The 12,523-nt window shown below is 31.3% G+C and overlaps 2 protein-coding genes across 5 annotated transcripts in view; both read left to right on the top strand.

The window, feature by feature from the left end:
- The window catches only part of LOC128157513 (sodium- and chloride-dependent GABA transporter 1-like), a 28,492-nt gene extending 23,996 nt beyond the window's left edge, over positions 1-4,496 (top strand). For all 4 annotated transcript variants that reach the window (XM_052820097.1, XM_052820100.1, XM_052820099.1 and 1 more), the window contains exons 10-14: positions 1,001-1,132; positions 1,540-1,639; positions 2,248-2,348; positions 2,542-2,709; positions 2,949-4,496. In XM_052820097.1, the coding sequence (XP_052676057.1) occupies positions 1,001-1,132; positions 1,540-1,639; positions 2,248-2,348; positions 2,542-2,709; positions 2,949-3,116 (669 nt within the window). In that variant the 3' untranslated portion in view covers positions 3,117-4,496. The remainder of the gene's footprint in view (positions 1-1,000; positions 1,133-1,539; positions 1,640-2,247; positions 2,349-2,541; positions 2,710-2,948) is intronic.
- A 1,335-nt stretch (positions 4,497-5,831) lies between these two features.
- Positions 5,832-7,011, top strand: LOC128191172 (nematocin receptor 2-like). Its single transcript, XM_052863254.1, has one exon. The coding sequence runs from the start codon at positions 5,838-5,840 to the stop codon at positions 6,852-6,854; it is 1,017 nt and encodes a 338-aa protein (XP_052719214.1). The 5' UTR covers positions 5,832-5,837; the 3' UTR covers positions 6,855-7,011.
- The last annotated feature ends 5,512 nt before the right edge of the window (positions 7,012-12,523 follow it).

The raw sequence follows: 12,523 nt of genomic DNA, 5'->3' as shown, positions 1-12,523 counted from the left end.
CGGTGCTGTTAACAGATTAAGGTGGTGTTCTGTATTTACGTACACCTGTGTCTGAAATACTCGGTCAAACCAGGGAACATTGATTGATTAGACAAAAAATAGAAAAATGAGAGAAGTCCAAGGTTTTTGATTGCGCTATGTGTTACATGATTTGATTTCCTTCCTTGAGACAGGTATGGTCGGCAACAGGAGCCATTGGGGCCTCAAAAACAGGCATCGCCAGGCTGAAAAGTCAAATAGGTTTTTATATGTCCATTTTGTGAACGAAAGATCGATATTTTTAATTAATTAATTAAGATATTAGGTTACAATAAAATAGGGTGAAAATATTGACAGATTTCTCAATAAAACAATTTCCCGTTGGACCTTGTTGGCTGCGATGACGCAGAAAAATTGATAAAGATTTTTTTTTTACTTTTCCCTAATATGCAGGAGCATGCTTCAATGACATATTTTCACCCATTTTATGTTTTTGTCGAACTATTTTTATGTGTACTTTTATTTCTAAAGGTGACTTCTTTGTGAATAAGTATACTTTTATTAGCTTATAGTACCCAAGATCACAGAATAAATATGCACAACTGACCATATCTTAATAACCCTATTCTTAATAAAAACCAACTCCCTCCCAAACGCCGAAATCAAAACCTTGAATATAAAAAGAATCTGCCTGCCCAGTGCCCATAAATCCACACATGTATTATATTCAAGATTATGAATATTATGTTATTTTGATCAATATAATTGCTTTACTCTGTCTCACTGAAAATGGTCGGCAAATGAGAAATTTTGGCTTTTTTTTTAAAGTGAAATCAAAACGATATTTGAAATGATACCAGTTTGGGGATATGATTAAAGCAATTATAAAAACTTCAATATTTTGTGATATATCTTGTTTGTTTTCCTTTAAGAAAGTGTTCATGCATATGTTTATCACACGACAAGGTTACCTTTGTCAAGGACCAGCCATTACAGATCTTCTTTGTTATATTTCGCCTAGTTCGGTATGGTTGAAACCTGCATTTCTGCATTTATGGACGAATATCCACATCTGTTGAGAACTAAGAGGACGTTGATATCATTTCTGGCTTGTCTCTTTGAATTCCTTATGGGTCTTCCTTGCATCACCCAGGTTAGTTTGCTTTTAAAGAAGTCAAATATGGCGATTAAAATAACTGCAACTGATCTCAGCTACATGTAAGAGAAAGTTAATGTGATGGAATTTGATAAAAATGTTTTCTTTTTACCTTAGTATCTTTTTATTTCGTAAAGCATGAAATATACTAGTAATTGTTTTTTTTAAGTTCAATACTAGTATAAATGAATGTGTTCCGTGTCATGGATAATCTTAATACTTTGATATTTGTACATCACAAAACAAGTACTTACGACGAAATAAACTTAAAATAGATATTATTTTTTTTATCTTAAGAGAGAAGAATATATATTTTTTTGAAAAATGTAGAATTGGATATCCCATTTACTGTATCATGCTTGTTTTGGGAACAAGTTAAACTGAGCGTTTGTTCTCTGGTGTAGGGTGGGATCTACGTCCTGCAGATTATGGATTGGTACTGTGCAAGCTTCTCACTGATGCTCATCTCCCTGACCGAGTGCGTAGCCATTGCATGGATCTATGGTAAGTTCAAGTCCTGCCAGAAAGATTTAATCACTGCCAAAATAGTCAGATTTTGTTTATGAAAATAAGAAAAAAACCATGGTTGAATGGCATATACAAGCTGGCTCAATTGGTTAGTTCAAGTCTTACTAAGAATATTAAAGTCATCGCCGATATTTACACTGTATAAAAAATACACAAAATTGCTAAAACGGCCAGATTATATATTATAAGATAACACTGAACTTAACAGTATGGTATGTATTAAAAAAATTAATTTGACCAATTGAATGAAAAATGCATTTTGCGAACTAAAATACCGTGATTATATATGAATGAAAAATTGTACTTACTGGTACCTGAAACATAATCAACAGACTCGAAATAGTTCTTTACATTGACTGAAACACTGCACTGTTCTTACATATATGTTTAAATAATTTATGATAGAAATATTAGTACTTCTCTCCTATTTTTCCTCATTGCTCCTCATTTCTTTTATCAGTACATTTGTAATAACACCATAAATTAGACACTTTAGATAATAACTTTTATAGGATCTGAATTCAAACCTTATTCAAATTATGGTGTTCTTCATTGTGTACAGAATATTGTAAACATTTTTGTAGGCACGGATCGATTTTACAAGGATATTGAATTGATGATTGGATTCAGACCCAGTCCCATTTGGCACTATATGTGGAAATATATTACACCGTCTATAATCTTGGTAATGGTTTCTTCATTATTATTTTAGTTAAAAAAAATCAAGAAAACAAATAAGTATTTTATATATTTGTATAAATGAACTATCATCTCTTGAGTACTTTTTGCACAAATTACTAGATCTTAGAAAATGAAGTGATCCAATTTATTCATTTTTGATACTTTTTTGATATTCATTCAAGTTTATTTTCGAATAGGGAATTTGGTTATTTAGTGTCATCACGTTAGGGCCAGTCACATATGACGGAAAGAGCTACCCAACATGGGCTCTGGGCTTCGGTTGGTGCCTAGGTGTGGCATCCATGCTGCCCATCCCTATCCTTGCTTTCAAATCAATGCTTTCTACGGAGGGCACCTGTAGTCAGGTAAAACATACACGTCAGTTGGTTAGTTATAACCAAAGAAGAAAACCTTTTCCTTCAGTTTCAGCACAAGTAATCATACGATTTTACCTAAAAAATGAAAATAAAAAGTGAAAATATATACTGTAGAAGTGTAACTTTTGTTTGAAAATTCGGGTTGGTAGGTCATCCTGGATTTTCTGAAAAATATTTAGTTTCTGAGCTTCAGTATAGAGTATTTACAATTTAAAACAATTTTTCAGAGATGGAAGAAATTGACCACTCCTTTAGAAAGCTGGGGGCCGAGTCAACCAGAAGATAGAGAGAAGTACCTAACGTCCTTGAGAAAGTGCAAAGAACTTGAGGAGATTTCTCATTCACCACACATGCGTACAAATGACGATGTCGCTACACCCTTTCTCTCAACGTGATATAGAATATTTATCCCTCTTTTGGATTAATATACTGGGGTTTGGAGGGTAAACACCACGCTTAAAAAGTTATTGAACTAACTTCAAGCTGAATTTTGACTTTAAAAGAAAGAAATTAAAGAGAAGTCTATGGTGCTTTTAGAATTTCTAGCTTTTTGTTTTAGACAAGCACTATGCTTTGCAAATTTATGTCGTGTGCCACACTTAAAGTATACCAGCATTTATAAATTAAAAAGTTAAAATTTAAAAACAACATTTGAAAGAAAGCTAAAATGAAATGCATCAGTAGAAAATTAATATATATTTTAAAAGTTATACAAAATGGTCTAAAAGTGACTTTTTCTAGTCTTTTAGTGAACTTACACATACGGCATTACAAACATAAGCTGCTTAGTCACTATACTACTTATTATTTTTTATTAAAGATTACGTATAGCAAAATTTATAGTCTTGAAAGCTGTTTAAAAGAGTAATTGTTTAAAGAATTTTGTTTATATGAAGAGAATAAAAAACAATGCAAAACTAGTGAATATGTGTTCGAGAATGAACAAGGGCACCTGTTGTATTTGTTTTCTCAGTGATGTTATATCATGTGCCTTTGTTATATGAATGTTGTTGCCCTGCCTATGTTACGTCACCAGCTTGCGTCCACGCTGTCTTGTGGAAGGACCAGACCGTTTAGATCATCGCATTTTGGTGCTACCTGAACATTTGATTTTACTTTGTCATGTTGCAACTTATTTTTGTTCATATTAATCTTTGGTTTTTGTTGTAATATTTTTTTTTAATTTTACTAAACGAGGTAAACATGTGATTTTACATCTACAATTTTAAATTTTTCCGTGCTAGTTTTTTTTTAATTAAACTCTAAATAAATATAAATAATTTGATTTATTTTTCACAAACATTTTCAGTATATATTTACGTTGAATTGATTTTTAAATGTAAATATTTTAAAATTCTATATCAAATACGATACATGGTGGAATATAGGCGCAAGGATAGTCTTTCTTATCTCTCCTGTATTTGTAATATTGGACATTTATTGTAGTCAATAAACACTGTTCAACTTAAATGTACAGACAGGAAGACATTTTATAACATACTATAATTATTTTTGTTGTGGTTGAGTTGTTTTTTTTTAAATGTTATGTCCTCTTATTGATTATACTTTTTAAATAACTGAATTTTCATGTAGATTGTAATTTTTGAGATTAAAGATAAATGCTTACGTAAAGAGTACATTTTGAATGAAATAAAAGTCATTTAGTAATGTCATTGCATAATTATGTTGTATCAACATTGTTTAAACACTGTTTACACAGATTTCAAATCACTGAACCACTTAAACAATGTAGCCAATAAAATTTTAAAATGTCATTGGGGTTTTTTTTTTAAGTAAGTTGGATCTTCCTGCTTCTTGTAAACTCAGAGTTTGCACTAAATACTTTGTTCGACACATCGTTTAGCGTGGTACTGATAACACCAGTGGAACCTTCATCCCCTTTGATTTTGCATAGTTAATGTGTACACAATATTATTAGAATAATTTATTCAAAGATGTATAACAGAAATATAAATACATGTTAAACAAGTACAATTAGATTCAAAATAAAAGGAAGAAAGAATCCAAAATATAATTATTAACACGCCAGTTCTTTTCTGACGCAAAACCATTTAAATTAAATTTATCATGCGTGTTACTTTCGTTTGCTTTGAAAAATCACCTTAGACTTTCTTTATTGCAAAAAAATCGATAGACTTTTGAGCCATTATTTTTGGTTGAAAGAATTGATATGGTTTTGGATACGAAGTTTGATCTGACTGAATGTTGAATGCGGAGTAGTTTATCCAGTGTCGCCAGTTTAGGTACCTTATCAAATATTTTAAAAGTGAATGGTCTTGGCTATTTGCTTCCAGTATCAAAATATTTTTAAGTCATTTTTTTTTATTATGAAAACTCTCGTTTGCATTTACAATATATACATGTAGCATCTGTTGACAGAATTAAAGTCAACAATGAGACAGAAAAAGAGGTAAAGGGAGAAAGAATGGAGGAATTATAAGAATGCATGTATTAAGTCAGAAAGATTTTACATATAGATAGGCTTAATCAAAATATTTACCGCTGAGTTTTTGTTTTTAGACAAGGTGAATAAATTTGTCACTCGTGCAAATAAGTATCCACACTTTTAGTCTTGCGCACCAGTGTATCTAGAAGAGGGTTAAAAGTTACAGATTATGTTACCAGGAAGCATATTTTTGGATTGTTAGACATCTATATTTTTTTTCTACAGATTATGATAAAAAAAAGTATATCTAGTAAACTATACCTGGTATTAATTATAAGAAGCAATGGCTTGGAGAAATAATAAATTGACCATAACATGTCAGAATTAATCTGAAATACCTCTATATTTTTCATTAAACTTCAGTGCTTAATTGAAGATCTTTAACTGTTTTAGATAGTATCAATTGCTTGTATTACCATCTTTGGTATAAGCGCATGCAAGAATAACGAGAGTACGGAAAGCTACAAATCAATTGAAATCCTCTTTTATGCCAATGACCAATTCCAAGTGGCGTCAAAAGGTTTCAAACAATTTCGATGGAAAATATATAAATTAATACATTTAATACTTTTTCCTGGTTGCAGTATTCAACCATTTCTCACGTTGCAAATTAGTTACTACATGTACGCTGAAATCATTCCAGGACAATATGAATAACGCTACATTTGACGTTGAGGACTGGAACAATGAATATGCGAGGAGGTATATAGTAAGCACTATTTTGCAGTCTTTCTTTTTAATTTTTGGATTCAGTGGAAACCTGATTGTACTCGCCACATATATCACCAAGATGAAATCTACACACGACGACAGATACTTCATACCAATTCTTGCTGGAGTGGATCTCTCAGGTTGTGTCGTCTCAACAACCTTAATTTTATTGAGCAATAACCAACCTTACAAATACCCAAGTTCTCTGATTTGTAAGAGTCTGAATGGAGTGACATGTGGGCTTATTGTTGCTTCTATTTTTCTGCTGTTAGTGATATCAGTACAAAGATACCAGAAGATATGTCGCCCATTTGGATTTCAGATGAACTTAAAATGCAAGCGAACTGTCGTAACGATGGTGTTAATCATCGCCACTGTCTTTGTGTTACCATCATTTTTCCTGTATGAAAAAGTCCAGGTTTTTCACCCAGTGAAGAACATCACTGGCCATAGATGTGGCCCTGTACCAAGTACAAAAACGGTTGGAGAGATTTATCGAAGTATGCTTATGGCTGCAGAACTTATCTCCGTGATTTCCATGTCTGTTCTTTACGGATTCGTCGGTTACACAATATTAACAAGAAGAAAACCAGCGGGCAATGTGCTGGGTGTAGCAAAGCCTCACCATAAAACCATTGATGAAAATCCCCAGGAATCAGGAATTACGTCAAGAAAAGGAAATATGCGTTCCGGAAAACAATACTCCTTGATGTTTATGTCCATTTCTCTAATTAGCATTCTTTGCTTCTTCCCACCATGGATCTGTATTATATTGGAAACAAAGGACAAAGCGTTTTGGGATCACCTAACCCACGAAGAAACCCAAGTATTTATCCTCATGCGTGGAGTATTTGTATTGAATTTTGTGATCAACCCATTTATATATGGATTTTTCGATTCTAAATTCCGTGAAAACGTTAAGAGTATGTTTAAAATGCTTACGGAGAAGAAATAATTTCAATGACTGCAAAATCAATACAGATAAAATTCATAATTTTTGGTGTGCATTTTACGTTGGTTTGATGCAAGTATATACTAGTTACTGTTAATAAACAAAAATTAATGTTTTAAATGGAAAAAAAATCACAGTTAACAATTTGATAATTGTGTATATTTATTTTATCTATTAAAAAATTAGCCTTTTTTATTTTTCCATGAAATGAGTATTATTTAAGCATATAATGAAATGCAAAATCCCAGAGTCATTTTTATATTGTATTAATATGACAGTAACATCTTTATATCATTTATAATCGCTAGAGTTGATGTTCTTTGAATGAATGATTTGTAAACATGTTGGATGTATTCGGATTCTAATTGGAACGCATGGACGAAGGAAATGTTATTATGGTAAAAAAAGAAGTTGTTCTGATGTTTGTTAAATTTTTTCATTCTTTACATATTTTAAAATCAAACTACGACAAAAATATCGAAGAATTCATTTTAAGCATCTTTTAAGAAGATTTTTTAATTTGAATTAGGCAAGAAAAACGGAATATTAATTGGAATAAAGGTTTTTTTTCAATAAAGATTTTTTTACTTTTTTTCAAAGTTCCATAAATTAAGTCTCAAAGCGGAGGATGTTGAGAATATTTTGTTCAACATTTTTCTGCTTGTTTTAGTGGCAATTTTATCACATAAGTTAAGCCTCAATTTGCTTTTCGGGATCATTTTGCAAGTTTTGTGTTTTAATTGTATAATGGGAATTTCAATACCATTTTATTGCACACGCCAAATAGAGAAAAAAAAAAAATTCAGATATGTTGCATATTTCAAATATTAACCTGACATAATTTAAGATCAACTGAATAGGGACAATATACGAAACAATGTCTGATGGGTTAAAGGTTCATAATATCCTTTTGTTTTAGTAATAATTCTAATAATTACAAAAAAGGAGAACTCATGAAAATAATTTAATTTTTTAGCAATTTTTCTACAAACATTCGCAGACCACTATTATGATGAAAAGTATGTCTTTGACCTAGTTATATTAATGTGAAGAAATAAAATACATTTTTATCCATACAATAGAAAGACAGCAATGAGCGATTGATGGATTTTCAAATCTGTTAGTTGAGACTTTCTGTCCTCTGATTAAACGTTAAACTTAAGTCTAAGTGATTCGCCACGCCCATGCAATCAGGTTTAAGTACACATATTGAAAAAAAGTGTACACCACAAGGAAATAAATATTTAATCATAAATCGTTTGATCCAAAAAGTAGTGTAAATTTTTAAAATCGAGGAAGAAAAATCGGCAAAATATTAATAATAGTGAATTACGGAGGAAATGTCCTCTAACGCCCTTTCGAGGTATACACATCCCGGTCTGTAAAAAAAAAAACGGTTTTTCATTAATTGATTCTTTTGTGATATGGTTGCGTTTGCTTACTTTTTTTTATATCAATCACAAATTTCAAACTTGTTTTATCTTGATTCTTTTTTATTATAAAGTATAAAAATAAGTACATGTATTTGGGGAAAACGTAATATGTATTTAAAAATCACAAAATTGGAATCTTTACACTTTAAACGGAAAAATGCCTCGAAGAATGTTATAGGAATAAATGGAACGACCAAATATACTTAATGCCATGTCACTATCGTCACGATGATGAATGAACCGAATGTACCTGCATGTATACTGTAAAGTGTTTCTATTTAAATGTTTGCACTCACAATTACATCTGTAATTACAATATTTTAGATTTTACATTGCCACTTTCCATATGTCTGATATCATGCAAATCAACAGTTCGATTTTTCCAGCTTTTGAATTCTCTAGATCTTTCTAATATAACATGTTTGATCTTATTAGAAAAAAACCATAAATCTAGGCTATTTGAATTTAAAAAATGAGATGGAATACCCAACACGTGCAATATTAATAGATTTATATCTATGACTGCATTTATATATTCTTTACGATCTCGTTCTAAAATCAGCATAGAATAACAATTATCAATATCATTATTAAAAAATCGTGTCCAATCATCATTAAAAGTAATGTAAATCTATTTGAGTCCACTAAAACTTATAATCATATACTTATAGGTCTAGATTTGAATGCCAAAAAGTTTTGAAAAATGAGTCATCTTTAATTAAAAAAATAAAGTTTTAAAAGTTCTCTGCTGAAAAGCTATGGCTGACTCTGATTTAATTCAAATACAATGAACTCATTACACTGATGATGGTAATTCACGTATATGATAAATATCGCGGACACGAGCTCTCTGTTTTTAACTGATAACAATTTGTAAATTCCATTTGTTACAGAAGGTGGTCAGAAGTATTTTGAGTTACATCTCATTTTCCCATGTATTGTATGATTTTGCACGTACATTTATAGAAATAGTGACAAATTAAGTTTTGGGGCATTTTAAAAAAAAATCCTATCAGTCTACCCGAATTGTCAGGAAATAAGTCTTAGACAAACCATTTCTAAGGGTTGTCCAGCTTTTTTTTATTGGGTAGAACGATCAAAGTATACCATGACTCTGAATTACAATCCAGTTTCTGATCTCTTCGCCTTACATCAAGTTCAATCTGCCTTTAAATCAAAGAGGAACATTAGGTTTAGCTCCAGTGACATTCTATTTATGTTTTGACAAATGAAAGGTCTGGCTCAGAGGACATATTATTTTGCTTACACACTGCTTTCAGTCCAATCAGAATCCAGTCAAAATTGATATTACATGACTTCGTACACATTTTAATGAAATCTTATTAGTTGCTTTCTGCTCTTTTTCAGCTTTTTGCATTAAAGTGTGACATCAGCTTTATGTTCCTTAGACGTCTTAGACTTAGACTTAATCTTACCTGTAATAGTGAGCTCTGTGATGCTCTAAACATCTTCATATAGTGTCCAACATCTAAGCATTATATGTCTGTTTCCATATTTACCTTGGGTAGAGTGCATTTATGTTTAACACATACAGTTTTAATGTTTTTATAAGGAACTTTGTGTTATCTTTCTTCACTATCATTGTAGAAGCCAAGAAAAATCTTGCTCTGGACACGGCGCACGAACACCTTCACTTTATTTTAAATGTAAATTACTCGAGTGTTGGTAGTACTACACACGGTCAACAACCTCGTCTTTAGTCTTACACTGATTATTAAAGGCTTGAAAATATTTTCTTGCTTGCTCCTAGAACTCCTAATTAAAGTTAAAACAGCATCCACGATAAGGCACATAAATATTTAATAGGGATAAACGGTAAAGAGGATGGTCGAACACCTCTTCTTTAACTTTTAAATGCAAATAACAAGCATTATGCAAACTAAAACAGATTGCCATGCAAACTACGAGTGTTCACCTGAGAAATATTGTAGTCATGTTGCATGAAATGGTCCGCATTTAAAAGAAACATTCTGAAATGCAACAGAACATTAGGAACAGCCACACAAGAGTTTGTCAGTCATGAAACCAAATTCCCACCAGAAGGCAGTGGAGATAAGATGGCCTTTAACACATGAATTGCATGGATCATCGTGACTACTTTTATGGTCTATGTGCAGGGCAGGTAACATACTTGGATTAAAAGTTGTTGGAAACTTCAAAAGTTGGCATCACATTAGACTACTTCAAAAAGATGTGGTTAAGGTTTAAAATTTCAGTCATTGCTCATATTCAACAGAGTGATGAAACTGTCTATGGCTAAATGTAAACGCTTATACGATTTCTTTGATTGCTCCAATATATATTATTCACTAGATTATCTGATGTCTGAGGACTGTCCAGTCATTCATCACGTTACAATACTAAAGGTACTATGTGTCAATTATTTTCAAACATATTTCAGGTAAAGTACTTTTAAAAAAACACCTATATATTGACCTCTCATTTTAACTTATCTGCAAGCTACGATTAACTGGTGTGAAAAAAATGCAAGTAGATTGCGATACAAAAATAAAACTAAAGAACTTGAACTACTTTAGTCACACTTTGAAATCAGTGTTCATTTTGGGGTAAAAAAAAACACTATTTCGTTGATGAACTATCTAAAGAAACAATAACATTTCAATAAGCTACCGGTATGTCCGCATATTTTGAGTACAAAATATACATGATTTGACACGGGATCAGATGGTAAATTGTATTATATTATACAGACGTTTATCTAGCTACTGTATATATAATCAATAAAAAGATATGTTGCTTTTAATTTTTTTTTTATCTATACCTATATTGTTTTTAACAATTTTATCTCTCTTCTAAAAGAAAAGAGATACCGTTATAACGAAAAGATTATGGTCAATTTGAAAACTCTTGTATTAACACTAAACTATACGTCATGATTTTTGGTTAATAATACGTTTAAAATTAAATAATATACAAAATTAAAGGTCCTGATTTTTTTTTAAATCGCAGTATTGTAAGATAAAAAGTATGGCAATGTGTAAGTTATAACACAACAAGTGTAGGCTCTGATACGCTTCCGTAGTATTGAAGATGATTTATTTTTGCAGGTGAATATTTCCACAATATCGAGTTTAAAAATAAACATAAAGTTTCCTCGTAAATATTATGTATATAATTTGTCCACTTTGAAATAACATATGTTGTTAACTTGATTGAGGAAATCGCCTCAAATAATCAAATTCCTCGCCATTTAATCACATCTGGTTAATAAGGAAGTTACTTTTAAATATTCCGAGATACCCTTAATGACTTTCAGAGAAATGTCAAATGAACCTTTTTATGGTATACTATTTTTAATGACCACTTTACACTACGCCTCCTTATTCTACTGATCTGCACGAAGTACTTGTATATTATAACCAATTTATATTTAAAAAGAACCATTTTAACAAGGCCTTCGACTTTCAGTCGGACGTTACTATTTATTTCTTGCGTCAAAACATGTTTAAAATGACACTAGTTTCAAACGAAATATCTAACCGATTGCGTGAGGGGAGTCAAGTGAATACTTGTAACTGTAATCTTACGGCAATTGAAATTGCTTTCCAGGAAATATCAAAGTTATGACATCAGAAAAAAATCACAAGATGCATCTCTTGGGTGTATTATCCTTAGCAATGAAGGCTACGTTATATATTAAAACATTTTTGAGGTTTTTTAGTAAAACATCTGGGTAATACCGACCTATAACACTTTTGTCCGTCGGTAATGGCATTTGTATTGAGAGAGAGAGAGAGAGAGAGAGAGAGAGAGAGAGAGAGAGAGAGAGAGAGAGAGAGAGAGAAATAGTGTGGCGTGTATGCATTTGAGACAGGATTAATTTAAATTTTCCCAGGTTCACTTTGTTGCACTCTAATAGCCAATATCAATTGAATTCAAATTAAATGAATAAATTAGCGATTTTCAAATTAAAAATATCTATAGTTCCATAATTTGTTCATCATTTCCTGATTTCAAAGGTAAATTATAAATACTTCATCATAATATTGAAATTATTAGGCCTATATCAGAATTATTATATCAGATTACTTGACCGATTCATCTTTGACGTTCACTCTTGTAATTGTGTATATGTAATTGTGAGATTAATTCAGTACAGCAATCATTTCTGGACAAAATGAATAAAGGTACATTTGACGTTGAGGACTGGAACAATGACTATGCACGGAGGTATATAGTAAGCACTCTTATCCAGTC

The sequence above is a fragment of the Crassostrea angulata genome, chromosome 7 (assembly GCF_025612915.1).
Source record: "Crassostrea angulata isolate pt1a10 chromosome 7, ASM2561291v2, whole genome shotgun sequence".
NCBI lineage: Eukaryota > Metazoa > Mollusca > Bivalvia > Ostreida > Ostreidae > Magallana > Magallana angulata.
This window is presented reverse-complemented; position numbering and strand designations above follow the sequence as displayed.